A 27,817-nucleotide genomic window follows, 5' to 3' on the forward strand; every position below is an offset into this window, starting at 1 on the left:
AGTCTCCTGGTTTAAAATAATAATAATAATAATAATGCATAAATGTGTTTGATGACAGAAAAATCCTGAACCCACGGGCTCACTGCTGGGTACTGTTGGCTCGCAGATTCACACCCAGCTGGGAGAGGACTCCATGGTCCCTCCTGTTCATGAAAGGGAAGTACAACATATGGTCAGAGGGGACCAAGGTTTTGGAGATGGGCAGGAGTAGCAGCCTAGCAGCTGGCTGGGAAGAGAATATGGGCAGCTGGGGGACCTGGCCTGAAAGGCTGACAGGGAATCAGCGGCAGCCATGTCAGGCCGATGTTTGGGAGCAGCCTGCTAAAGAGGGGGTTTGTGTGGATGAGTCTAAAGAAGATGGACAGAAGAATGGAGCCCTGGCCAAGGATCTGCAAGCTAGTGCGTGATTGATCCTGGGAGGGTGTATCACTGCCACAAGGCCAGAGGAGCCCCATCTTCACACCCCTCGACTGGGCTGTCCCTAGGGGCTGGCTAGGCACCATTGGTCCTTCTTTTGCTTGTGACTGTTAATTGTGCCAAGGGCATAAGCATCGTTAGCTTATGGCAGCCCCAGTTAATGAACCCTTTGTTAGTCCTCAGACTCGGTGACAGTTTATGGGGACCCCCCGCTTCCGCAGGCAGGGCCTGTAGAGCATGGAGTACTTACAACACTTGCCTCCAAGCTCATGGTGGACCCAGCACTTTCCTAGGCACATGGGGGCTGGGGTATCACAACACCGGTGTGACACCCTGCATCAGGGGTCCGTTACGGTAGCCAGGCAGAGGGACCTCCAGGTTTTTCAGTTCCCTGTTGGAGGCTGGTTCGGCTGGCATGAAGGCTGCCAGTCCTTGGGCAGGGTGCCCTGTGGGTCGAATAGGTGCGCTGTGTGTGAGCCCTGGGGGAACTCGGGTGGGTCACTATGTAAGGATCCAGGCCAGGTTTTCAGGCTGCTGGGGCCTGGGCCCAGCAGCTGTTCTGGTCACTGGGCTGGGATCCAGTCCGGGTTTTATAAGGGGCGGGAGCCTAGGCACAGCACTAGTACGGGGCAGGGCGCGTGCGAGATCCAGTCCGGGTTTGCCGGCTGCCCGGGCACGGGGCTCAGCTGCTGTCCCGCTGCTGCCGGTGCGATGAGCTCCCCGGGGGAGAGCCGCGCGCGCGCGCGCGCCCAGCCGCCTCTGCCCCGCGCCGCCCGCCAGGTAAGAGACTCCGCGCCCGCCCGCGCTCGGGCGGAGCCGCTGCCAGGTGCCCGGCTTCCCAGGGAGCCTGCGCCCCGGCGAGTGCCCTGCACCGGCTCTGGAGCGGCTGGGCAGCTGCTTGCGACCCCGGCACTGGCAAGTGGGGTCGAGGATGCATCCGAGCCGCGCCAGGCTCGCTGGCTGCCCCGGGAGAAGCGCCATCAGCCTGACCCCATTTGTCCGAAATCACCCCCCACCACACACACTCGGATCCTTACTTTGTGTCCCGTTCGTGTACCTGGTGCACCGGCCAGCACCTACTGGGGTGACTCGCCGTCGGCGCGCACCGGCTTGTGCTGTTTACGCCTGTGCAAACCGGGTGTAAAATGGTACCGGATCAGAACACTGGAGTTTCGTGCCCACTTCGCACAGGTGTAAACGGCTCCCTGAGGTTCAAGGAAGGACATGATCAGGCCCTTTCTGTGTAGTCCACGTCTGTTTTCTCCCCTTAGGCCCTGATCCTGTAATTAGGTGCATGCCAGCAACCCCGATCTCAGGATCAGGGCCTTAATTTACTGTCCCCGCTTCCCCGCGCCCTATGTTTGTTTATGTGAGTAGTTCCCACTGCAACAGGGGAGAGGAAAAATATCTTTAAAAGCAGGAAAATGTGTTTGTAAAACTACAGAAATGGAAATGGGGATTCAAGGACACTGCCCGAACCTAGCTTATAACTTTTTTTTTTCTAATTGGCTAGATTAATAAAGTTTATGTAAACTTTTTTTCCTTTGAAAACAAGTATACCATGGACAGGTCCAGATCCAAATGCCCCCTAAACTTTGGGAGTGGAGGTCTTTGGAATCAGACCGCTGATCCCAGCTTTGCAGCTGCCTTGCTTATCTCTGAGTTGAAGTAAATCTAGTTTATGATCAGCCCCAAACTTTGTGGGGAAGAAAGGTTGAAACTGAAATCCATTTTTCTGTTCAGCCTCACTCATCTTTCACTATAATTAATATGCACTGAATGGAGCATATTTATTTGAAAAGTTGAAGGTTGTCCTTTTAAAAAGTATTACAAGTTACCATCCAGCAGATATGGCCAGAAGAGAAAAGGGAGAGCTCAGCCGATCTGTGAGTTATCTGCAGAAAATTGGAGACATTCTGCTCTCTGCAAGTTAACAATCCAAACTTTGAAATTCATGTTGCTTTTGGGAAAAGGGAAGGGTGTGTGGGGGGGAATGACAAACCAATCCACTTTTAAACAAAGTACGAAGAGTGTATTGGTCACCAGGAAACAGGTTGCCATTGAGATTGTCTGCTATTTCCACAAACACCCGCTACTGTTTTATTGCCACTTAATCCTATCTCAACTGCAAATGTGATGCTTGTGCATCTACAAAATCATGTTGATTTTAATAGTTGTCACAATGTGGATTAACAAATCCTGCTTTCTGGAGATCAGAGATAATAGCAAAGTAACTTTGTCAGCAGGTATGTCGTTCCTCAGTCCAGAATGCAGAAACATGTGCTCCCTGATATAAGAGAAAATATCTTGAAGATGGTTCAGGAAAATGTGCATGGGTGGAATAAAATGAATGGCAGTCAGGGTTAGCAAGAAAATCAGATCAAGGTGGCCTGGCAAGAATATCTGATTTAACAACAAGGAAGAATAATGGGACTGATTCTGGCCCCTGTGTGCCATTCCAGGACCACAGTATGCCCTGGGCTCAGCAGAATACGGCTACTGTAAATGTTCTATGAAAAGGAGTACTTGTGGCACCTTAGAGACTAACCAATTTATTAGAGCATAAGCTTTCGAAAGCTTATGCTCTAATAAATTGGTTAGTCTCTAAGGTGCCACAAGTACTCCTTTTCTTTTTGCGAATACAGACTAACACGGCTGTTACTCTGAAACCTGTAAATGTTCTATGCGTCCCCTCACAGGCTCCAGTGCAGGGGTTATGCTAGGGGTGGGAGGGTGTGTGTGGCTTGTGCTTATCACCCCAGGGACACGGGGCTTCTGTGCAGCCCATAGGCAGCCATGGGGAGGCTGACATAAATTAGAGCACCCCACAACTGTTTTAATTTATGCCAGAAGCCTTTTTAGCCCTGTTAGCAGCCTAAAATCTGGGTGTTGCAAAGGTGGCTTTAAACTTTAGTGTTAGAAGTTGATTATGAGAATTTGCCTTAATGTTAGAAGTTTAACCGAGTGTGTGTGTGTGTGTGGTAGTTGGTATGACCCTCTTGTTTTTGCATACAGCAAAGGGCCCTGTATTTGTTTCACTGGTTGCAAAAAATGTTGGCTTGCAAATCCTGATGTATCCTGAGGCAGTATGATTCCGTGGATAAAGATAGGGAATCAGCACTCCAGAGTTCTATTCCCTGGTCTATTGCTGTCTTCCTGTGTGACATTTGTCAAGATCCTAACTTCGAAGCATTGTTAAGTGATTATAGAAATACTGTCACTATTCTATAGAGAGACTGTATCATTGCAGACTTTGACAGTCTACTATAGTATACATATATATGATGTATGTGGGATAAGGAACTGTATCTTACAATAAAAGTACAGTATAGGTCTGCTCTCACTACCACTTAAGTCAATGAGAGTCTTTCCATTAACTTCACTGAGACTTAGATCAGGCCCTATATGATTTCATATTGTTACAAATTCCAAATGCGTTGTCACTGTACAAGAACAATGATGTCATGTCTTTTGGTTTTTTGACTTCTCATGAACATGGTCAGCACTACGGACGTACAAATTTTCATTCCATTAAATCATACCTCCTAAATAAAACTTACTTTGAGTTGTTGTCAAGGCCTTTGGCAATCCATTCTAAAGAATGGTTTATGGCCAGTATCAAGAATAAGATTGAGGCAAGCATGGTTGCCGGGGGGGGGAATCAACAGCAACCAAAAAAAGAAAGTCCCAAGATGCGTTTGGAATAGTAGGAAAAACATTCCAGGGGGTTTCTCCTAAAATACAGAGATTTTTATCATGTAGGTGGATCTCCCTGATAGCTACATCAATAGCTATTTCTAAGGGATGCTGTCTAATACACTGTCTTGTTGTTTTTCTGCTTTGTATTGTTTCAGAAATTTCTTAGAACCTGGAATAGAAGAACTCTTTCCCCCCCCCACGCCCCCCACTGGATTTCTCCTGCTCCTTTTGTCTTCCTAGGCCTTCCCTCTATCCTGTGATCCTTAATTCCTCTGGGCCTGTTTTATTTACTTCCTTGTTCATGCTCCATTGTTGTGAGTAATAATAAGCCCTACTCTGTGCTGGCAATTTCTGTTCCCTCTGCAGCTGATCACTCTATGTAAACAATGGTTCTGTATGAGTAATGTCTATTTTTGGCTATTCCCATTAATTTTATTAATAATAATGTATTTTTTCCTTAGCAGTGAATATCCTATTTAGAATCAAGCTCACCTCCCCAGCCAGATCACAAAAGCTACGTTGTACCCTCTGCTTCTGTCAGGGCACTCAAGGGACAGGCTACGTATGGCATTGTTCTTCACTTCCCAACCCCCACAAATGATCATTTTGGGGTGAGAGAGAAGAGAGGGGACAGGACACAGTCAGGGTGGCCTAGATGTAGCAGGACACCAAACTTTTTGTGAGTAAGTTCATAGTTACTCATTCAGCATTTAACTTGCTCATATACACATGGAGGGGGGGAATGGGATAACCCCCCGTTCTCAGGGGAAGAGGGATTGTTCTGAAGGAGCTGTTGTCGACAGGAGCCTGGACAGTCACAGATCCTCCATGAAGATGGCCCTGTCTTCCACATGTTCCTCATGGATCTTGGGGGGGAGATTTGCTGGTTTTGAGGATTGACTCTCCTGCTTCCTTCCCTCCCTCATGGAAGAACTCCACAAAGGGGGCCCTCCCTGAGTTTCCGGTCCCCTACATGGGGCCCATATGGCTCTGTAGTTGAAGTGTAAATCTATGGGTTTTTTTGTTTGTTGGTTGGTTGTGGTGTGTTTTTGTTGTTTTTACACCCTAAGTCAGTGGTTTTCAATCTGAAGTCCGCAGACCCCTGGAGTCCACAGATGGTCCAAATTTGAAATCTTTTAGGGGGTACACAAATAAAAAAATTAGAACCACTGCCCCAAACTAATTGACCCTGTCCATTTAATGAGCCTGCAACACTGAGTCAAAAGGTCCCACCCCCCAATAGTTTGCAAGTAGGCAGCCCTTAGAAGACACACAATACGGCACAGCAAGGACAATGTGTTCATTGTAGGGCAAGCATGCTTTCATCGCATTTTAAATCAATACTGTTATCTACAATTGAAAAGGTTATGGGAAGAATGGAACAGTAACAAATTATCTAAGTAATGTGGTAGTAAGGTCAAAGTGAATAAAAGCCCTTTCCGCCGTTGTCAGTAAACTGCAGATCTGTACAGAGCTGTAAGAACTGATCTTGTTGATTGTGGAATCAACATCAAATAACCTTTTATAGCAGTGGTTCCCAAACTTTTCAACATCACGCCCCCTTCTTAATTTTTGAGAAACCCTCATGCCCCCCACCTCTCCTTTACCATCATCCAACACCCCCCCCGATCCTTGTCCCTTGACCACCCCCTCCCAGGACCCCTCACCCCTAACTGCCCCCCTGGGATCCCACACCCTATCCAATCCCCCCTGCTCCTTGTCCCCTGCCTGCTCCCTCCCAGAACCCCCACCCCCTGGGGACTCCCCTCCCATCTCCTGACTGCCCTGACCCCTATCTACCCCCCTACCCCCTGAGACTCCCATGCCTGCCTGGGACTCCCATGCCTATCCAGCCCCCCGTCTCCTGACTGCCCCCTTCCCAAACTTCCGCCCCATCCAGCTGCTCCCTGTCCCCTGACTGCCCTCCTGGGACCTCCTGCCCCTTATCCAATCCCACCTCGCCCCGCTCCCTGCCCCCTTACCAGGCTGCTCAGAGCAGCAGGACTGGCTTATTGGAAAGCCTGGGAGGTGGGTGGGTGCAAGCTGCACTGCCCATGCAGTGGTGTAGCTGCGGGGGAAGGTGGACAGGAGGGAAGGGGCTGGGGGCTAGCTGCCGGGAGCTCAAGGGCCAGGCAGGCTCGCACCCCCCTGGGAATTTTTTCATGCCCCCCAGTTTGGGAATCAATGTTCTATAGCTTAAATCTAATGGAACAATTAATCTTTGGGGGGGGGCAGAGACGACATTATAGATCAGGACAACAATTTACTGATATTCACTTTCAATGGCTATCCTGTTACACTGACAAATATGCCATCTGTGTACTTGAATAAGCTCACTTCATTGCAAGCTGTTGACATTGAGCAATTACACCCTCAGTTCCCCCTGTGCAACCCTATTGCGTTAATTTAATGCTACAATGCACAATAATGTGCATCATCCAGTATATGCCCCAATTTGCCCTTATAATTGTGCAACCCTTTGCACTTACTATACCTTGGAACCCTGGGCCAACTGTCACTGGGGTGGCAGGTGTGTAAATATGGGCAGGACTCCAGGCCGCCTCTTGTTACCATGTGGGAAGAGTAATCCAAGCCAATGGAACTAGGTCCCCAAATACAGAATGAGGGAATAGTTCTGCTGTTGCATGCTTCCCCCTTGGTAGCCCCTTCCTGGCTACTCTGTAGGTGATGGGGAGGATAGAAGAGAATGGCAGTCTTGACCTCATCACCATTATCTGATGCAGTTTCTCTCTCTACAAATTGAAACTTCCCTGAGGGCAGATTTGGGACAGCTGTTTGTGGAGAACACACACAAGCATGGTTCCTGACAGACATGCACACCCATGGAGAAGAACTTGAGAAGCAGTGTGTATAGGCCTCTGTAACTAGCTTGCACTACAAGATCTCCTTCAGCTCTCCCCTGCTGCAGAGAGCCAATTCAGAGGAAACTGGCCAGGCTCATCTCAAAGTTTGCAACGGGATTTGTCTCTATTGTAGGCTTCTCTGTGGAAGGGGACAGTAGGCCCCAGTCCAATATATGGTGCAGTTTTGCACTGCAGTAGTAAATTAGGTCAATGGGATTGCAATGGGGGGAACTGACAGCAGAATTTTGGCCACTGCCATTCAAATAAAAGGTTTTAGAGGACAACAGCTTTCCATGTGAACACTCAAAAATAAAGAAAGTTTATTCAATGACGCAAGTGAACCAGTTGTGATCTGAAATGTCCTGTTCCCCATCTCTCTGGAACATTAATGCATGTCTGTTGGGTTACACAGATGTAAAGAACATCTTGGCTAGACAGAAAAGTCATACCAGTTGTTCAACCTAAATTAGTTACTAAACTGATTTCAACTGGTTGCAATCCTTGTTTGAATTTCAGCTTGGTTTAAATCAGAAACTTAAACGTCTTAAGCAAAACTGAAATGAGCATCTCACAGGAGTTTGCACCAGTTTACCTGAACCTGTTTAAAATCACACCTTTGGTTAAGCTAATTTAGTTTTCTAGTGTAAACAAGGCCTTAATGTGGGGACAACTTGGCTTTCGCTATGTAATGAATGTTGCACTTATTTTGCATTTCAGTCTGAAAGTCAGTCTGACCCTTTCCTGTTGTGTGAGCTGCACTGCCCTTTTAGATATTGTGGATCACACTTCACTGGATGGACTCTAACTTGGGGACTTTTGAAGTAACAGTGGAGCATTGAGGAAGGGAGGGAATGGGCCCAAGTGTTTTGTTTTTCCATGTTCTTGGTTAACAAGCACTGCCAAAAATGTGTGTCCTACCAGCTCTCCCCATCCAGCCTGATCAAATGAAACCTGCTCCAGTAAATGAATGCGTGATTGAGTTTGTGTTTGTATTGGAGAGTTGCATCAAACTTAGAAAATGAGCTGATTTGTTCAAAAATATTCCCCTGTACGGATTTGTTTTCCCACAGAAGAATGTCTGCTAGGAAAGGGTGTAACCATAGCTAACTCGAATACTGTACATGCAGTTCAGGGATTTGCAAGGTAAGAAATGAAAGTGAAAGCGTTTGTTTTTTCTTTTGAAGCCTTAAATATTTAATGTCTGTCCAATATCTAAAACAGCACTAGGTCTGGACTTAACTCCAGAACTGAACACTTCTACAATGTAAAGGAATCCTACCTCATTTCAAGTGTAGCTCATTTCAAGTCACTCGTTCTAGTCCGAGTTACCTATGCACCGTACTACATTGGAATCCCCTCTCTTTCATTCTTGTCATTTACATCACAAATAAAGAATCATGAAACTGAGATTACGGAAAGTTATTGACACGGAAGGAATCCTATGGCATCCTAAATTTGCTGCATGATTAACTTTTTGTGTGTTGGGTCTTTGTATTACATTGCATCCCACATTTTAGATCTTGACAAGTTGAGAAGTATGGGAGGAATTGGCCCCCAGGGTGTTCAGCCTGGTATGAGCTCCTGCTTCATTAGAAGTAGCTAAATAAGGTGTTTTTTTTTTTTTCATTCCTATTTTTGGGAAGAAAATAGGGCTTCCATTATGATGCTCTTCACTGAATGCTGACTCTTACTTGCTGAAGAGCTTGGTGGGATGAGGTATATGACAATGGGAGTTCATGCAGTGACAGAGGCTTAACTACAGTGTAGTTATAATGTCTTGGTTGATCTGACCTGTTCTCTGATTGCCAAGAGGTTGCTATGCCTTTGAGCTCATAACAAGTGAGGTTAGGGAAGAGACTGACTGTGTAATAAGCAAAAGGAAATGAAGGCAAATCCTTCTGGGTGTGAAGCAGCCCTGGGGTGTGCAGGTGTCTGTTGGGGTCAAGAAAAAGTCAAAAGTTGTAATGAGCAACCGTCGTCGTCGTCCTCCTCCCATCCTGCAGTTTCGTCATTAGAACAAGTCTGTAATTTACGTTATCCTGTTTATTTAAAGATGGCATGGTAAAGCAGATTCGAACTGTTTAAAAAAGATGAGTATGGACAAACAGGAGGGGACAAGTCCAAAGTACAGGAATGTGAGATGATTTGTCTAAATACATGCCTTCCTTCTGCAGTGGTTCAAATGAATCATTCCTGGGCTTTGTACTGATAAGATCTCACCTGCAGATGTTTTCCTAGCACTCTTCATTTTATTTTTACACAACCTTTTTCAAGTTGCCTCACAAATAAACAGCATACGCAGTTTAAAGGGCATTTTCCACTTTCTCTGAAGCACTTACAAAACAGGCAACCACATATTTAATGCATAGATATGATGTGGGGTTGGGTTTTTTTCCTTCTTTGGTGAAGAGTGGCATTATTAAGTGTTGTGAGGGAAAACAAGATGTTTCCATAATGGAAGTTTAAGTAGAACAGAACTCGGGCTTGATTTCATGGGGAGCTCCTGATGAGAATGGAGAGTTTTGAAATACTACCAATTAATAAAAGTGGTAATTGCAAGGTGGCAGGAGGAATGTCTTCTGAAAAGTCTCTTTATTTTGGAGGTGTAAATCCAAATTCTCTGAAAGTCCAGAAAATGTCCTTGTGCAGTGTAGGAGCAGAAGAAGAACTCTGTGTGGCTCCAAAGCTTGTCTCTCTCACCAGCTGAAGTTGGTCCAACAAAAGAGATTGCCTCACCTACCTTACACAGTGGGCACTGTACAAACTTTCCCACCAAACTTCTTCACTTTCAGTGCATCTTCACTTTCATCTCGACCCCATTCTCCCCACCCACCTTCTGTCCCTGGCATCTACAAGGGATTCCAAACTGAAGACTTGATAGACCAAACAGACTTAGCCATGTGACACAAGAGGGTGGCTCCAGTAATAGCAAGTTCTTTAAAATGCTGGCATCCTCAGCTTCATTTGGGACACTGCCATGCATATTAAAGGGGAATAGCAGAGGTTTACTCTGTATCCCTTGTAAGCAGTGCTTGTTTATTTGTGTTCTAACACTACACAGTTACAATGAACTACATCCTGTAAAAGCTTTGCAAATATTCCCCACCTATGAAGTAAACAGAACTCTCAAATATTTAAACTAAAGCATCCAGTTAACAGTTTATTAACAGAAAATGGGTTTTGGTTTGTGGATTCTGAGTCACCTTTTTCCTGTAATTTTTTTTTCTTGAAGGCATTGATGTGTATAAAATAAGGTTGTTCTCTTTAATTTAACCCTATTAGGTCTACATATTCTTTTTCATAATAAAAGAACCAGGGATCACCTATGCCAATTAAAAGGCAACATTTGACACTGATAAAAGGAATTCTGTTTAATAAGTCTAATGCAAAATTAACCTGCAGAGCTCTCTGCCGCAAAATATCACTCAAGGAGAGAGATGAGTAGAGTTTAGTGAAGCATTAGAAATCCAGTTACAGCTGGTTTGCGGCATTCAGGAGGCAGGGGAGGGAGTGGGAGCCTGTGTGGGGTTCTTGCTCCTGCCTCCTGAACACTGCAAACCAGCTGATTGCCGCAGGCAGGAGGTGGGGGGAGCAGGGGGAAGACGCTGATCCATGGGATCCACTGGCAGGCAGGGGCTGCTGGGGGGAGGCATGGGGGGCTGCCAGCTGTGGACAAACCAGGCAGCCAAACGACATTATAGTGGAGCATTGCACAACTTTAAACAAGCATGTTCTGTAATGGAGCAGGGACATAAGATTGAAACAACGTTAAGCTAGAGGATGTTAAGTGGGGAGTTACTGTACTAGTCTCTGTCAAAGGTTGAACTACCATGGACCATTGGCATGATCCATTATGGCAATTTCCATGTTACGAAGAACATTTCAGCAAGAGCTGTGCAAATAACTGGAGTCTTTTTGGTTCACTGGCAGTTCCAGAAAATTGTGGGGGGTGGGGAGGGTTGTGGATTGTTTTGGGGTTTACCTGAACAATTTTTCAGTTCAAAATCTTCAGTGAAATGTTTTCATTTATTTTTGATTGAATAGAATGTTTTGTTTTGATCTTGTGTTTTTGTTTATTAAAAAAAAAATTCATTTGTAAAATGTAGAAATTTTTGACGACTTTTTTTCCCCCCCCAGGAATTTTTTTTTTAACCTGAGCAATTTGAATTGCAGAATGTTTCATTGACACTGAATGTTTTTCCCTCCTCCCCCCCCCCCCCAAAAAAAAAGTTTCACCTGAGAAATCTCACCCAGGTCTAATCTCAGTGACATCATTTGTTACTGAACACCCTGTATAAGCTGTTTATGGAGATGTAAGAGAATTTTTTTATTAATAAGTTATTGGGAGTCTCAATCATACCAAGTGTTATTAGAAAGTGTGTGTATGTATGTATATATAATGGCAGGCAATACTGAAACTATGAGTCCACCGAAGGTCGTACTCTTGTCTAGTAAAGTGATACAGGAGATATGGGTAAAAAAGGTAACATGAGTAGTTCTGAAAATAAGAAGCCATTGATCTGGTCAGAGCTGCATTCCTCCGTTGGTGCCTCCCTGTTTACCCATCTTTGTGCCTTCAATGGGAATGACTAATTGGGTCACGTACAACTTCTGTCATGTACAGAAGGTGGGTTTAAAAAAAAATCCATGGGAAGTTGAGGTAAATAAATTACTGTGCTGCAGGATTTCCATTTTGAGACTGGGGAACTTGACCAATCAAACCCCTCACGGAAGCAACTCTGAAAGGTGAAAGATGTTCACAGGTAGGCCTTGACCAATGCAGAAAAGGTACAGCTGTAAAGAAGGCATTCTCACGGGAGACTGATGTGGAAAACCACACAGCCTTCTTTGTTGCAAGTTTATTCTTTATCCGATCAGCTATTCCTACAGCTGTTTCTACAGAACTCAATCACTTGGTTTTATTATTACAAACACTGGGCATGATTGTCCTTTCACAAGGGTGTAATTCCATTACAGTTCATGCAACTATATTGCTGTCTGAGTGAGAGGAGAGTTGTTTCTAATGTAGTAACTTTTCAGAAAACTATTACATTGAATTCAACTTCCACACACTAGCCTACACTCACTCTTTGTTTGCCAAAGCTAAGGTGGCTTAGTCACTATTGGTGCTGTATCTTAATTTTAAAAAGAATATTGTGCACCTCTGTGAAGCACTCCACCTGAAGAAGTAAAAAGTACTTTACACATACAGATGAATTAAACCTTACAACATCCTGGTGAAGTAGGGATATTTTTCTATTTCATAGCAGTGGGGGGAGAAACTGGGGCACAGAGTTAGGGGCATGTCGTAGGCCACATAATGAAGGTTGCTCTACACAGCAGTTAAACACCTATGGCTGGCCTTTGTCAGCTGACCTGGGCCCCAGCCCGAGCCCAAACATCTACCCTGCAATTTCACAGCCCCACAGCCTAAGCCCTGAGAGCCTGAGTTGGTTGACATGGGCCAGCCATGTGTGTTTAATGGCTGTGTAGACATACCGAGTCAGTGATAGTGTTGTGAGTAGAATCTAGATATTCTGACTTCCAGACCTGTGCATTAGCTACTAGATTGTGCTCATGTTGGCAGTTTAGGAAGCTCTAAATTTTACATTCTAGGCATGACACACTGTCAACTCTCCCTACCGCCCAAATGGTCTTATTTGAAAAAGAAACTGGTATGTGCAGTTTGGAACTTTGCATCTGTATTAATATACCTTCAGGCCTAGAAATCTCTGGCCTTGTCTAAGGACAATAGAAGGAGTTTAAGTATGTTAGGATCAAAAAACCCCAGCAATGGTATTTGTCTATTACAATAAATATTTCTGGTCCAGATTTGGGAGGGGGGACCATAACATGCTTTCCATTCCACTTGTATCTTGCAGTTAAACAGCAGTTACAAAAAATAGTCATTTTTAAATCAGCAGGTCCAGATAACTTTCAAGAGCTTTAAAAGAGCTGGCTGAGGACCTCACTGGACTGTTAATATTTGGGTTTTTTTGTTCAGTAAGTCTTGAAACACCAGGGAAGTTACAGAAGACTCAAAGACGGCTAATGTTATGCCAATATTTAAAAAGGGTAAATGGGATGACCCAAGCAGGCCTGTCAGTCTGACATCAATCCCGAGCACAATAATGGAAAAGTGGATACTGGACTCTATTAATAAAGAATTAAAGGAGGGTAATGTAATTAATGCCATTCAACATGGCTTTATGGAAAATAGATCCTGTCAAACTAACTTGATATTTTTTTTGAGATTACAAGTTTGGTTGATAAAGTTAACAGTGACATAATATATTTAGATTTCTATAGGGCAGTTGGCTTGGTACTGCATGACATTTTGCTTTTAAAAATAACAACTAGAAAGACATAAAATTAACATGACACATTAAATGGCTTAAAAGCTGGCTAACTGATGGGTCTCATTATGTAACTGTAAATGGGGAATCCTCATTGAATGGGTGTGTTCTGGTGGGGTTGTTTTTTTGGTCCTACACTATTTAACACTTTTATTAAGGATCTGGAAGAAACCATAAAATCATCACAGATGAAGTGGTAAATAATGAAGAAGACAGGCCACTGATATGAAGCAATCTACATAGCTCTATAAGCTGGGGGCAAGCAGACAGTATGTGTTTTTAATATGGCTACAGGTATATTTATGCATCTAGGACAGAGGTGAGCAAACTATGGCCCGTGGGACCGTCCTGCCCCTGAGCTCCCAGCCAGGGAGGCTAGCCCACAGCCCCTCCCCCGCTGACCCCCCCCTCCTCCAAAGTTGTGCTGCCATGTGGGCAGCACGACTTGCACCTGCCCACCTCCCAGACTTTCAGATAAGCCTGTCTTGCCGCTCTGAACGACGTGGTAAGGGGGCGGGGATCGGGGGAGTTGGATAAGGGGCAGGAGGTCCTGGGGGGCTGTCAGGGAGCAGTTGGATGGGGCAGAGGTTCGGGGCGGGGGTGGTCAGGAGACGGGGAGCGGGGGGTTGGATAGAGGAGGAGGCCCCGGGGGGAGGGGGGGGACAACAATTGGGGCGGGGGGTCCCGGGAGGGGGCGGTCAGGGAACAAGGAACAGGGGAGTTGGAGGGGTAGGGGGTTCTGCGGGGGGCAGTCGGGGGGCCAGGCTGTTTGCGGAGGCACAGCCTTCCCTACGCAGCCCACCATACCATTTCCCAACCCCGATGTGGCCCCCGGGACAAAAGGTTTGCCCACCCCTGATCTAGGAAGAAAGACTGTAGGCCATACTTACGCAGTGAGGACTATTAATCTCTATCAGAAAGAATAGTACCAATGGTGCAGCAGCTTTGGTGGGAACTAGTGGTGTAAGCACTAGTGTAAGGACCTTAAGACTGATCTACACTAGTACAATTGCACAGTTTCTGCCTATTGCTGTAATATAGGTACTGCGGTTTCACAGTTCAAAAACTAGGGAGTGAACTTAATGGATGCAGCTGTAATTGTTACTTGTGTGTGTGGTTTAATCCGTATAAAGCCACTTTGTTAATAAAGGGACATTGTGGCTTTGGGAATGACTGGAGACCTAACAAAAATTGCCTTTGTTTTTTTTAAATTTTGGCCCCAGGTCATACAACGTCCTTGGGTATTTTTCTTTTACAAATAGCTCCTCAAGTCTAGTCTAGGGCAGTCATCCTGTTTCTCATCACTTAGCCCTGGCCTACACTACAAGTTTAGGTTGAATTTAGCAGCGTTAGATCGATTTAACTCTGCACCCATCCGCACAAAGAAGCCATTTTTGTCAACTTAATAGGCTCTTAAAATCGATTTCTGTACTCCTCCCTGATGAGGGGATTAGCTCTGAAATCGACATCGCTGGGTTGAATTTGGGTTAGTGTGGACGCAATTCAACGGTATTGGCCTCCGGGAGCTATCCCACAGTGCTCCATTGTGACCGCTCTGGACAGCACTCTGAACTCAGATGCACTGGCCAGGTAGACAGGAAAAGCCCCGCAAACTTTTGAATTTCATTTCCTGTTTGGCCAGTGTGGCAAGCTGATCAGCACAGGTGACCGTGCAGATCTCATCAGCAGAGATGACCATGGAGTCCCAGAATTGCAAAAGAGCTCCAGCATGGACCGAACGGGAGGTAGTGGATCTGACCGTTGTATGGGGAGATGAATCCATGCTATCAGAACTCAGTTCCAAAAGATGAAATGCCAAAATATTTGAAAAAATATCCATGAAGGTCAGAGGCTATCACAGGGACCCACAGCAGTGCCGTGTGAAACTTAAGGAGCTTAGGCAAGCCTACCAAAAAACCCAAGAGGTAAACGCCCGCTCGGGGTCAGAGCCCCGGACATGCCACGTCTATGATGAGCTGCATGCAATTCTAGGGGGTGCCTCTACCACTGCCCCACCCCTGTACATGGACTCCTGCAAGGAGGGAGTCTCACACAACAAGGATGAGGATTTTGGGGACGAGGAAGATGATAGTGCACACCAGGCAAGCGGAGAAACCGTTCTCCCTGCCAGCCAGGAACTGTTTATCACCCTGGATCCAATACCCTCCCAACCCAGGCTCCTGGACCTTGAGGGCAGAGAAGGCGGCTCTGGTGAGTGTACCTTTGTAAATATAATACACGGTTTAAAAGCAAGCGTGTTTAATATTACTTTGCCCTGAAGATTTGGGATGCATTCACGGCCAGTACAGCTACTGGAAAAGCCTGTTAACGTGTCTTGGGATGGGACAGAAATCCTCCAGGGACATCTCCATGAAGCTCTCCTGGAGGTACTCCCAAAGCCTTTTGCAAAAGATTTCTGGGGAGGGCAGCCTTATTGCATCCTCCATGGTAGGACACTTTACCATGGCAGGCCAGTAGCATGTAGTCTGGAATCCTTGCATAAGAAAGCATGGCAGTGTGTGGTCCCGGTGTTTGCTGGCATTCAAACAACATCTGTTCTTTATTTCTCTGTGTTATCCTCAGGAGAGTGATATCAATCATGGTCACCTGGTTGAAAGAGGGGAATTTTATTCAGGGGACATTCAGAGGTGGCTGTTCCTGCTGGGCTGTTTGCGTGTGGCTGAAAAGAAATCATCCCGGCTGTTAGCCATGCGGTGGGGGGAGGGGTGAAGTGATCATCCCAGAGAATTGGGGGAGGGGGAGGTTAGTTGGGTTTGTGCTGCACATTAACCCGAAAACATCAGCCCCTCCTTTTAAATGGCCAATGTGTCTTTTTCAATTTTAATCTCCCTTTTTTTCCTCCCGCAGCTGCAAATGTTCAACGCTGCAACTAGCATCTCTGTCCTAGAGGCTAGCACAGATAAGAAGGAGAAAAAAACACACTCGTGATGAAATGTTCTCTGAGCTCATGAAGTCCACCCAAACTGAAAGAGCCCAGCAGAATGCGTGGAGGCAGGCAATGGCAGAGTCCAGGAAAGCACAAAATGAACGCAAGGACAGGAAGGACACACGAGAGGATAGATGGCTGGAGCAACAGAAGAGGTGGCAGTAGGATGATGAAAAGAGGCGGAATGCAATATTGAGGCTGCTGGAGGATCAAACGGATATGCTACGGCATATGGCTGAGGTGCAGGAAAGGCTCAGACCACCACTGCAGCCCCTGTGTAATCAACCGCCCTCCTCCCCAAGTTCCATAGCCTCCTCACCCAGATGCCCAAGAACGCGGGGCAGGGGGGCCCCCAGGCACCCAACCACTCCACCCCAGAGGACTGCCCAAGCAGCAGAAGGCTGGCATTCAAGAAGTTTAGAAGTGCGGTGTGGCCTTCTCCTTCCCTCCTCCCCCACCCCACCAGGTGCTTCCCTCCTCCCCCTTTCCCCCCGCCCCCCGGGCTACCTTGGCAGTTATCCCCCTATTTGTGTGACGAATTAATAAAGAATGCATGAATTTGAAACAACAATGACTTTATTGCCTCTGCAACCGGTGATGGAAGGGGGAGAGGAGGGCGGTTGGCTTACAGGGAAGTAGAGTAACCAAGGGGGTGGGTTTTCATCAAGGAGAAACAAATAGAACTGTCACATCATAGCCTGGTCAGCCATGAAACTGGTTTTCAAAGCTTCTCTGATGCGCAGCACGCCCTGCTGTGCTCTTCTAACCTGGTGTCTGGCTGCATGTAATCAGCGGCCAGGCGATTTGCCTCAACTTCCCACCCCGCCATAAACGTCTTCCCCCTTACTCTCACAGAGATTGTGGAGCACACAGCAAGCAGTAATAACAATCGGAATATTGGTTTCATTGAGGTCTAACCGAGTCAGTAAACTGCACCAGCGTGCTTTTAAATGTCCAAATGCACATTTTACCACCATTCTGCACTTGCTCAGCCTATAGTTGAACAGCTCCTGACTACTGTCCAGGCTGCCTGTGTACAGCTTCATGAGCCATGGCATTAAGGGGTAGGCTGGGTCCTCAAGGATAACTGTAGGCATTTCAACATCCCCAACGGTTATTTTCTGGTCTGGAAAGTAAGTCCCTTGCTGCAGCTGTTCAAACAGACCAGAGTTCCAGAAGATGCAAGTGTCATGTACCTTTCCCAGCCACCCCACTTTGATGTTGGTGAAACGTCCCTTGTGATCCACCAATGCTTGCAGCACCATTGAAAAGTACCCCTTGCAGTTTATGTACTGGCTGCCTTGGTGGTCCGGTCCCAAGATAGGGATACGCATTCCGTCTATGGCCCCACCACAGTTAGGGAATCCCATTGCAGCAAAGTCATCCACTATGACCTGCACATTTCCCAGACTCGCTACCCTTGATAGCAGCAGCTTAGTAATTACGTTGATTAGTTGGATCACAGCAGCCCCCACAGTAGATTTGTCCACTCCAAATTGATTCCCGACTGACTGGTAGCTGTCTGGCTTTGCAAGCTTCCAGAGGGCTACCACCACTCGCTTGTGAACTGTGAGGGCTGCTCTCATCTTGGTATTCTTGTGCTTCAGGGCAGGGGAAAGCGAGTCACAAAGTTCTATGGAAGTGCCCTTACGCATGCGAAAGTTTCGCAGCGACTGGGAATCATCCCAGACCTACAACACTATGCTGTCGCACCAGTCTGTGCTTGTTTCACGGGCCCAGAATCGGCGTCCACGGCATAAGCCTGCCCCATTGCCACCAGGATGGCCAAATTGCCGGGGTCCATGCTTTGAGAGAAGTCTGTGTCTGTGTCCATGTCCTCATCATCTTGTCACCACGCTGCCATCGCCTCCTCACCTGCTTTTGCGGGTTCTGGTTATGCATATACTGCATGATAATGCACAAGATGTTTACAATGCTCATAACTGCCGTGGTGATCTGAGCGGGCTCCATGCTTGCTGTGGTATGGCGTCTGCAGGAGAGCAGAGTGGCAGCGGAAGCGGTCGTTCAGTGACGATGGTTTGCAGACCTACTGCACCGTCTGCTGCCAGGACACAACAGCTGAGTGGGCTGCACACTTGCCGTGTTATGGCGAGACAAGAGCAGCCGAGCAAAGTTGCAGCGGAAACGGCCCTGCAAGACCACTAGGAGAGCAGAGTGGCAGCGGAAGCGGTGGCTGATATCCAGCAAGGTGGATTCATGAGAGCAGGAGAGCAGAGTTGCAGCGGAAGCGGGCACCCATGAGAGACAACTTGGAGAAATTCGCTATCGAGACAAGAGCAGAGTGGCAGCAGAAGCGGTGGGTCAATGATGACGGTTAGCAGCCCTACTCCACCGTCTGCTGAAAGCAGTATGGCGCCTGCACGGAAAAGAGGCGCAAAACGATTGTCTGCCTTTGCTTTCATGGAGGGAGGGGTGACTGATGACACGTACCCAAAACCACCCGCGACAATGTTTTTGCCCCATCAGGCATTGGGAGCTTAACCCAGAAATCCAATGGGCGGCGGAGATTGTGGGAACTGTGGGATAGCTACCCACAGGGCAACTCTCCGAAAGTCAACACTAGCCTTGGTATGCACTCCGCCGACTTAATGCTCTTAGTGGGGACACACACAATCGACTGTATAAAATCGCTTTCTAAAAATCGACTTCTATAAATTCAACCTTCTTTCGTAGTGTAGACATACCCTTAGATTCCAAGGGTTGCTCTGACTGAGGTTCTGCTTCCCCTGGCAGCTCAGGAGCCTGTTTGCATTTGCAAAAACCTCTTGCTCTCTGTAGACTCTGTTGTAACCACCCTCCCAGCTTCTGTTACCTACCAACTGTGTCCTCTTCAGTTGTGGTGTGAGAGCCTTCTTCTGTGCAGCGCCGGCCACTTTTAACAGTCTTCCCGTCTCCTCTTCATGTTCTTTTCATTTCAATTTTAAATCTCATCTGAGAACTTTCACTTCTCAGCCCCAATCCCTTCCCTTTATTACTTACTTTCTTTCTCCCTCTGCAGCTCTTTGTATCTGCACTGTACAGTTCATTTTAAGATACCTATGCTCCATTTTGTCTGTGCAACTGTATGTGCAAATGCTGAACAAAGTACAGTGAAACAAACCAGCAAGTTGGTAATAATGGTGTCATCTGGGCATCCCTGAATGTGCTGAGTTCCTCTTTATTCCCTGCTGTTGCTCGCTGAGGACGCAATCCTGGAAACACGTTGTCCTTGTGGCTTCTTGTCACCATGGAAAACACATTATTTCTCATGCCCCTTTTTGAGTAGTGTGGCTATGTGACGGTGCAGGACAGCCCAGCTGGGGTTAGGGAAGAGCCAGCAACTCCCAGTCCCAGCTCGCTCCCTGTTAGTGTCTCAAGCTTGTCCTGACAAACACTCCCAAGTTGTCCTGTCTGTCTTCTGGTTGATTTGTTGAATGAAGTGGTAATTCTAACTAATACAATCAGGACTCTCTTGGGTAAGGGTAGCCTTGCACCTGTTTCAGAGCCCCATCTGGAACTCCTGTGTCTTTGTGGGCTCAATTCCACGAGAGGGCTATGGGCTCTGCTGGCAGAATTTTACTGAAGTCAGTGGAGTTACACCAGCAAAGAATCTGGCCTGGGATCTTCACAAATAGTAATATGTTCCATGAACTGTTCCATGTCTGCCAACAATGGTGGAGCCTGAAATGGGTCTTTGTGAGCTTATCTCTTCTAAGGGTGAAACTCTGCCCCATTGAAGTCAATGGAAGTTTTGCCTTGGACTGCAAATCTTGCTTCGCTGAAATCGAACAATTCAGTTAGGGCCAATCCAATACCCACTGATGGCACTATCAAGACTTCCATTGACATCTGTGGACATCGGCCGAGTCCTTAATGGTTAGAGCCTTTTATATGGGTTTTCAAGATTGCCTCCTTTAAAGAAAGTGGTCTTTTTCTATCAGTAACAGGTTGGCTTTTTCTTCAATTCTGCTGATGAAAGCAAATTGAGTCTTCCAAATGTCTTCCTTTTCCAAACGTGTATTGCTAATTGCTACTATTGCTTCTGCTTTTAAATATGGTGCAATTTCCTTGTTTTTGTCCCAGCCTACCAGGTATATCTCAACTGATGGATGTGTTGTGAAGTGCTTACCTCTCGGTGCACTACAGTCTGTAATTCTGTTACATTGTCACGGGTTATTTGGTAGTGGGGGGAGGCTAGAATAGGTGACCTCTGCAGCATGCTGCTATGTTCACCTTGCCATGAATAGTCTTGCAGGGGACAATTATTTCCTTTTACTGGTTTTGTTGTGTGTTAGGCAAAGGATGGAGATTATTTTGTTAAACTGACATTTTCCTATATCTTTATTGAATTGGTATGGAAAACTGTATATGTTCCATATCCCATTTTTGTTCTGTAAGGTGGTGTGGTCCAGATCTGGATGACTGTGTTGATCTAGGTCAGTGGTCTCCAAAGTGGGGTGCGCACACCCCAGGGAGTGCACCGGAGGATCCCAGGGGGTGCGTGGCAGAAGGAGCGCCGCTGGACAGCACTCTGCCGTTCTTTTTTTTCTTCGGCGGCAGCTCTGCACGCCTGCAGCAGGTCTTCCCATCTTCTTTCTTTGGCGGCACCATGTGGGTGCGTGATCCAAAAACGTTGGAGACCACTGATCTAGGTGATAGTGTGGTATCGACTTGTCAAATATTCAGCCAGCATTAGCAGTGGCTGTTGAAATGGGATTTGTCCACCAAATTTGCAGATTAAAGCTTCTAATTTGGCTCAGTTTCTCTTTCGTATGCAGAGCACCATAGAATAAATGGAATCCACTTAGCCTGCAGTGTGTGGTATCGTTAATCTCGGCACATACCAATGTTGAGGAAGAAGACATGCGACACTCAGAAACAGGATGTACACTGTGAAAGGAGATCTGAGACTGGAGTGCCCTGTAGATAATCTATAGGTGACAAATGTCTGTAAACTGCTAACTGGCAACAGTCTTCTTCTGGCACCATTTATCTCAATGGCTTGTATTAGACTTCTTTAAGAAGCCCATTGGCATAGCTGAAGAGCGCAGCATACACAAGAAGGCAGCTCCTCTAGTAGCCAACTTTCCAAAAGGAGCAGTGGTTTCATGCATAACTAGGCTAATAAGAGCTTCATTTTCACACAAGTCTTCCCCCAAACTGGTTTATTTAAAAGAAAAAAAAATCCCAGAAGAAAGCAGGCTCCTCTGTAAAGAAAAGGTAAAATAACTTGAAGGTAATAGCTTACAGTACTTTAGAGTCTAGCCTTATAACACTTATGCGCGTGAGTAATCCTTATTCCTGCAAATTCTATTTGTAGTCTGTTGGACTACTTCCCTGAGTAAGAATTGAGCCCTTAAGCCTTCTTTACACAGGTGGTTATTTGTACACCCTTGTTCAAACCCTTGAATAAACTGGTAATTTGAGTTCTGAGCAGATTAGCCTGGAGGGCGGGGTGGAGGTAATTCAGTTGTGCATACACAATACAAATTATAACACACGGCAAACAGTCAAGTCGCAAAAGGCACAGGAGCAATTAAAAGCTCTCCAGCATGATCCAGGACCATAGAGGATCTAAATGTACTTTAGCATGGCACTTAAGATTACAAATATATTCCCTTCAAGTCACAACAGTTTATTAACCCTCTAAGCATAAAAATGCTTCAGAGAAAGTTAGGTGTTTGGCCTCTCCCCCCCTTTTTTTTTTTTTTTGGTCCTGGGATTTTGAGCTGGTGTGTGGGGCATACCAATTATGTCTGCTCAGTGCCATTGGTTACAAAGAGATAGCAGGGCTAATTGGAGGAAAGTTAATAGATTGCTGATTTTTGGACCAGATCCTCAGCTAGTATACATGGGCACAGCTCCATTGAACTTGAGACAGAAGCTACTGCAGTGAAGGTTGCAGCCAGCCTGGAAGGATGGCCCTAAGGAAGGAGGAGTGTGACAGTAGACATATCAGATAGCCGCCTCCATGTTGGTCACGCTCTACTTAACTTGTGGGGTTTCTGTGGACCTGGAAACAGACTATTCCAATTTGACCTCTTTGGATTTCTCTGCACAACAAACCTTCCTCGTGTTGATCTTTCTAGGAGGTTCTCCTTCAGAGATTTTCCTATCAAGGTAATTAGATGTAAAAGATGCTTTTGAACATCTAGTACGTTCCCTTTATCAATGCAGGGATGGGCCTTGTTGTTACTGAATAGGGGAACATTACAACATATTGTCACCCTTCTCCCATAGCAGATTTGGGAGGAGAGAGGACTACTTCCAATATAGAAAAGTATTTTAATGAGAGAGAGAGAGAGAACAAATGAGACCTAGGACATCTATGGTAAGAAATGTTATGGAAGCGGTATATGTTACAGAATGCAGTGTTCCTGCCTGATAACATACAGTTGATGTCAGTTGATCTTATTCCTGTTTACTGCGCCTCTAGATACTAGTAAACAAATTACACACTATTGCCCTTATCTTAAAATACTGTGGTGAATAACTGCAGGTTTTCCTGTTTCAGGCCTGAGTCCACAGCAACAGAGGTGTAGTAATATGCAGAGCAAACATCAAGAAATGCTTTGGCTAAAATCATAAAGGTGACAGTTTTGCTTAGCTCCTATGCAAATAATTTCTGTTTACTTCTGCATGGCTGGTCCCAATGGCTTAACAGCATTGAAGTCAGCTACCTAAACAGCAGGTGGAGATTTCTCACAATTTAAAAACAAAACAACTTTTCCACAGTAAACGCTTCAGGTAGTTTGGGGGTTTTTTTAAACCTGTTTTCCAAAAAGAGGGTGTTGGCAGTTTGTTTGTGGTGGGCTTTAACTTCCTTTTTTGACCTCCTATACCATAATGAAATAATTTACTAAAATACAATCTCCAGAGGGTAAAACAGGACACTTTAACTAGTAGATGCTTTGTTTATATATGTAGGTAATTTTTTGTTCGTAGTTTATTAGGTTGCTGAGTAAACGTGAGTCATTGCTGGAGAGATTCTCAAGTAATTTTGGCCGAAATTTCAGGTTTTGTTAAAAATTAAATAAAAGTTTTGACAAAATAAAGAGTAACAAATATTTCATGGTGCATTTTATTTGAACTTAAACATGTCCTGGAAATGTTGGTTAAACTCATCATTGTGATAGTGCATGAGAACCAGTAGGGGAAAGTGACTGGAAACAAACATGAAATTGTTCTGTGCAGTTTCATACCAAGCTGCTGATTAAATGTACATTTCATGCAGAAATGGTGAATTTTTTTGAAGTATTTCTGTTTTAATCCTCTAAAGTGCTACTGGTAACACAGGTAAGAAAATATGATGTTGGTCAGACAAAAACGGTATTGGCAATCCCAAATATACATAAAACTTGAGTCAGCCCTCTTTCTCCCCCCTTCCCCTCCAAATTATGAGATTGAGTGTGTTTTTTTTAGGACAGGGAATTTTAAAAACAATACCTTTTTGAGTTCATTTTATGGCTTTTGAACCTTTACGTTTCTTTTTTTTTTTTTTCTTCTCCCCAGGTTTTTCTTTCTAACCATGAGGGCTAGAAATCTTTTTTTTTTTTTCCTTTTCTTTTAAATGACAGCTGAGTTGCTCCCATTAGCACCTGACTTCAAAAGCTGAGGCTTTAAGAAATGACAAATATCACAAAATTCATGATCAAATCGCAAGGGTTGGCAACACTGGGAAAAGTGCTCTTGTTCCATGTGGTTCTGTGAGCTGCCTGTTTAAATATAAAGCACGTTAAAGGACTAGAGTAGAAATCACCATATTCCATGGATAGACAGGTTTTTGTTTTTTTCATGTGTGCAAAGCAGGTGATTCTGTGCTGGAGGTAATATCTACCGAGCATCTTTCATCACTACCTGGAGACCACCTTTAATTTCCCTTACTGCTGCTTCATAGTGACCTTCCATTTGAAAGAACCTGGAGGTAACTCCCTCTACAGGTGATCAGGGACCTCTTTACCCTCAAATTGGCTAGAGCGTGGGGCACACTGTAACAGAGCAATATGTGATCTGCTCTCCCTCCCCACTTCTGTGCTCAGTGCCTGCTGGACCACAGAATGATTTAAGAATCCTACTGTTTGAATAGCAAATACAAATGCAGTGTAAGGAGACCTGCACACACATTACTAAATGAGCAGCATTAAGGTTCTTTTTGTAGATTAACCAGCGATAACAGTTAGCACTTACAAACCATTTTTTGGATCTCTTAAGTGTCTGACATTCACCTCCTTCTACAGGTGGGGAAATGGAGGTGATGTGAATTAATACCTTGCCTGTGTTTCTTACCTGTTTGTTTTAGAAGCAGTTTGCTAGGGAAGCTGTTTACCAGTTCCCATGAAGCTGACTAAAATAAGCTTGTGTCATGGTTAGACTGATACCGTATCGAGAGCTGTCAGAGATGGGAAGAAAGACAGAACAGCTTGCTATGGGACTTGTGCTTAAGAACAAATAAACACCCCGAATGTACACATTCAGTCACCATATGTCATGTTTATCTATAAAGGCATCTCTGTGCTATTTCTTTGCAGGGACAATTGAACTGCTCTTGAGATGACTTCTATACTGAGGAGGACACATGCTAGAAGTTCTGGTGATTGATGTCTAATGTCGGAGTCGGTCCTTCATCCCTTCTGAGGCAGCTAAAGCCAGTGGGAAGCTCTCATCTCTATATTTGGATATTTGATTGACTGTGTGTGAGGCAAAGGAAGGAACATAACTGTGGAGAGAGGTTTTGCGGGTTTTTTTTTTCTCTTGGCACAAGCAGGCATTCTGTATAGAAAACCATGCCAGAGAACTGCTTAGTGCCTTGAAGTACGAGTCAAAATCTTAATGCAACTTCCCTCCAAGCCATGCTTTCAAGCTCTAATACTGTTTGGCACACTGAGCCCCTCTGCTCAGGGAGCTGCTGATGGCACCCTCACAATCGGCTCTCAAATAGGGTCTGGTCTGTTGGTGCTCCAGCTGGCTTGAGATCATTACAGAAAAGATGCTGGACCTAAGCTTTCTGACAGAAGAGGAGTATGAGAAGCTTATGAAGGTTCTGCAGAGAGATGCAGAGTTGAAGAAAAAAGACAGTGATCGTATCAGGTAAGAGAGCTTGAGTGCACACAAATGCTGATCTGTGAGGCTCATCAGCCTAGGATCTCCCCACCACCCCACTTCCCAGCAGTGTGCATGTGTGAGGACTGTAGGCTACAGTGGTTCTTTTTTCCCCCATTCACTGTCAGAGCGTGAAGAATCCTTCTATTTCCCCTCTTGCCTTTTCTACCACGCTGCTGTGGCCACCAGAAGAGCTGGGCACAACTGTTTCTGATTCTAACAATAACTCTCACATGCTTGGAGTCATGTTTGAGTGATGGGAGTGAAAATACAGGAGCAGCAATTGAAGTGAGTCTTCCCCCTTGGAGTGTAGATGTTTCCTAGGATTTATTTAAATGGAAGTTTAAATCTCTATCTTGTTCACTTACAAGGCTTTTCCATGATGCTTCTCACTGTGGTACCTGAGTGCCAATGCACATTAATGACCACATCCTCCCAGCAGCCCTGTGAGGGAGGGCAATATACGATCTCTATTTTATAGACGGGGAGCTGAGGCAGAGAGGCTAAGTGATTTGTCCAAGGCTACACACAGAGCTGTGGCAGAACCAGGAAGAGACACCAGATCTGCAATGCCCTAACCAGAACACCATCCTTCTGCTGTTTTGATTTTTCATTTGCATTCTGGCTGGTTTGTTAGTTGTTGCTGCTGCCACTTCTAAAATACCAGCCATTAAGCTATTCTGACTGGCAATAAGCACAAGGCTTAAAAATTTGGGGCAACCAGCCTGCCTCTATGAAAGTCAATGGAATTATGCCAGTTTACACTAGTGATATGACCTTTTGATATTTTGCTGAGTCAGAAAAGCCTGTGCCCATCATGAGGGCAAGACATACCGTCTAGGATGATGGGTGGGTAGCACTTCTACAGCAGCCTCTGAGGAGCCTTTGTATGTCCTGCCCTCCAGCTAGAGGAAATTTGCTCCAGAGACCAGATGATGGTGGGGTGGGAATGTCAGAAAGCATGACTGGAGTCCAGTCTAATCTTTTTCTAGCATAGCAATCTTGGATAGGGTTGTGATTTTTGTTTTCACTGTGATTCTATACTGGCAGAAGCTCTAGTGTAGAGGCTGTTATACCAGCCTAGCATCATTTGTGCAGGGAACCAGTGTAAGCAATACCAAATGCAATTTTTTTCTGGCATAAGCTGCATCTGCATGAGGAGAGTTGAAGGGAATATACTAACACATACTTTTCTAGTGTAGACTAGGATCTAGACAGAAAGAACATGTGACTGCAAAAGCCACGGTTGGCACTAATCCAAATTATGGTTTTAATATCATGATTGCCCTCCTAAAATGCAAAATAAATTGGCCATGTTGTTTAGTTTGTGGTATTCTTTCTTTCTTTGCTAAAATTTGGCAACGTTTCCATTTGCAGTGGTGGTGGGGGTTTTTTTATGCACATTTAAACTCCCAGTGCATAAGGTCTTAGTTTGGAAAGGTTTCAGAGTAACAGCCGTGTTAGTCTGTTTCCACGGTATGCATCCGATGAAGTGAGCTGTAGCTCACGAAAGCTCATGCTCAAATAAATTGGTTAGTCTCTAAGGTGCCACAAGTACTCCTTTAGTTTGGAAAGAGTAACAGATTTTTAACTGTGGTGATATTCGTGGGCCCTACTCTAATACAATTGACCTGGTTCAGTGCTTTTCTGTAGGGGATGTCCATGGTTGATTTCACTGTCTGACCTGCTTTTGAGCAAATCTCTGGTAGTTGGGAGAAGCTGAGTAAAGTCAGAGGCGATACGGTGGATTTCCACTACTGTCAGTGAATTCAGAATACATCTCCTAGTTTTTATGTACTATTACTTCTCTACTAGTCCTTGGTCCAAAATTTTCTCCATTGTATGTACCAAAGTGGGGGAGAAAAGGAATGGAAATTAGGCCACAAAATGCCCTAGATCCTAAGTGGGGGAGCGGTGAATTTAATATTGTGTGTTCTCCCAAGCATGCTACTCCTTGTGTTCTGGGATCCACAGGCTTTCAGGGGACATATTAGCACTGAGTCCAGAGGATTCCACTCTCAATGGACTCTGCTTTATACTACAGGGTGGAGTGAGAGGCCAGCTAACTAAATGCAGGGCAAGGCCCTTCAGAGGGGTGATCTGGGCTGTTCTCTGAGTTTGTGGCCCTTGTCCCTCTCCTCCTACCTGATGGGAATTTTGGATGTGAGCTCCCAACTCTTCGAGTTTGGATAAAGCATTACCCTTCCCTGGATTTGTTGCAGGAAAAGTAGCAATGTAGGAGAACCCAGGTATATCCCTAGTGCTGGGGAACTCTGCTAGCTGTGCTGATGGTTAGGGGATAATAGGGAGTCTGTAATATTGACAGAAGCACTAAATTCTAATGACATTTTGTTAGGAAGCAACGTACTGCAGCAAGTAGGGTCTGCACCCTCTACCCACCACACCTGCTCTGAAACAAGAGGTCAAATTTGACC

General features: G+C 45.4%; 1 protein-coding gene across 1 annotated transcript in view; it reads left to right on the forward strand.

Annotated features, from left to right (window-relative positions):
- Positions 1 to 1,072: 1,072 nt before the first annotated feature.
- LOC140917759 (synaptotagmin-like protein 2) overlaps positions 1,073 to 27,817 on the forward strand; it is a 69,312-nt gene continuing 42,567 nt past the window's right edge. Inside the window, exons 1-2 of the mRNA XM_073361243.2 lie at positions 1,073 to 1,197; positions 24,812 to 25,370. Coding sequence (XP_073217344.1) covers positions 25,270 to 25,370 — 101 coding nt within the window. The 5' untranslated portion in view covers positions 1,073 to 1,197; positions 24,812 to 25,269. The remainder of the gene's footprint in view (positions 1,198 to 24,811; positions 25,371 to 27,817) is intronic.

This window comes from Lepidochelys kempii, chromosome 9, assembly GCF_965140285.1.
Source record: "Lepidochelys kempii isolate rLepKem1 chromosome 9, rLepKem1.hap1, whole genome shotgun sequence".
Lineage (NCBI taxonomy): Eukaryota > Metazoa > Chordata > Testudines > Cheloniidae > Lepidochelys > Lepidochelys kempii.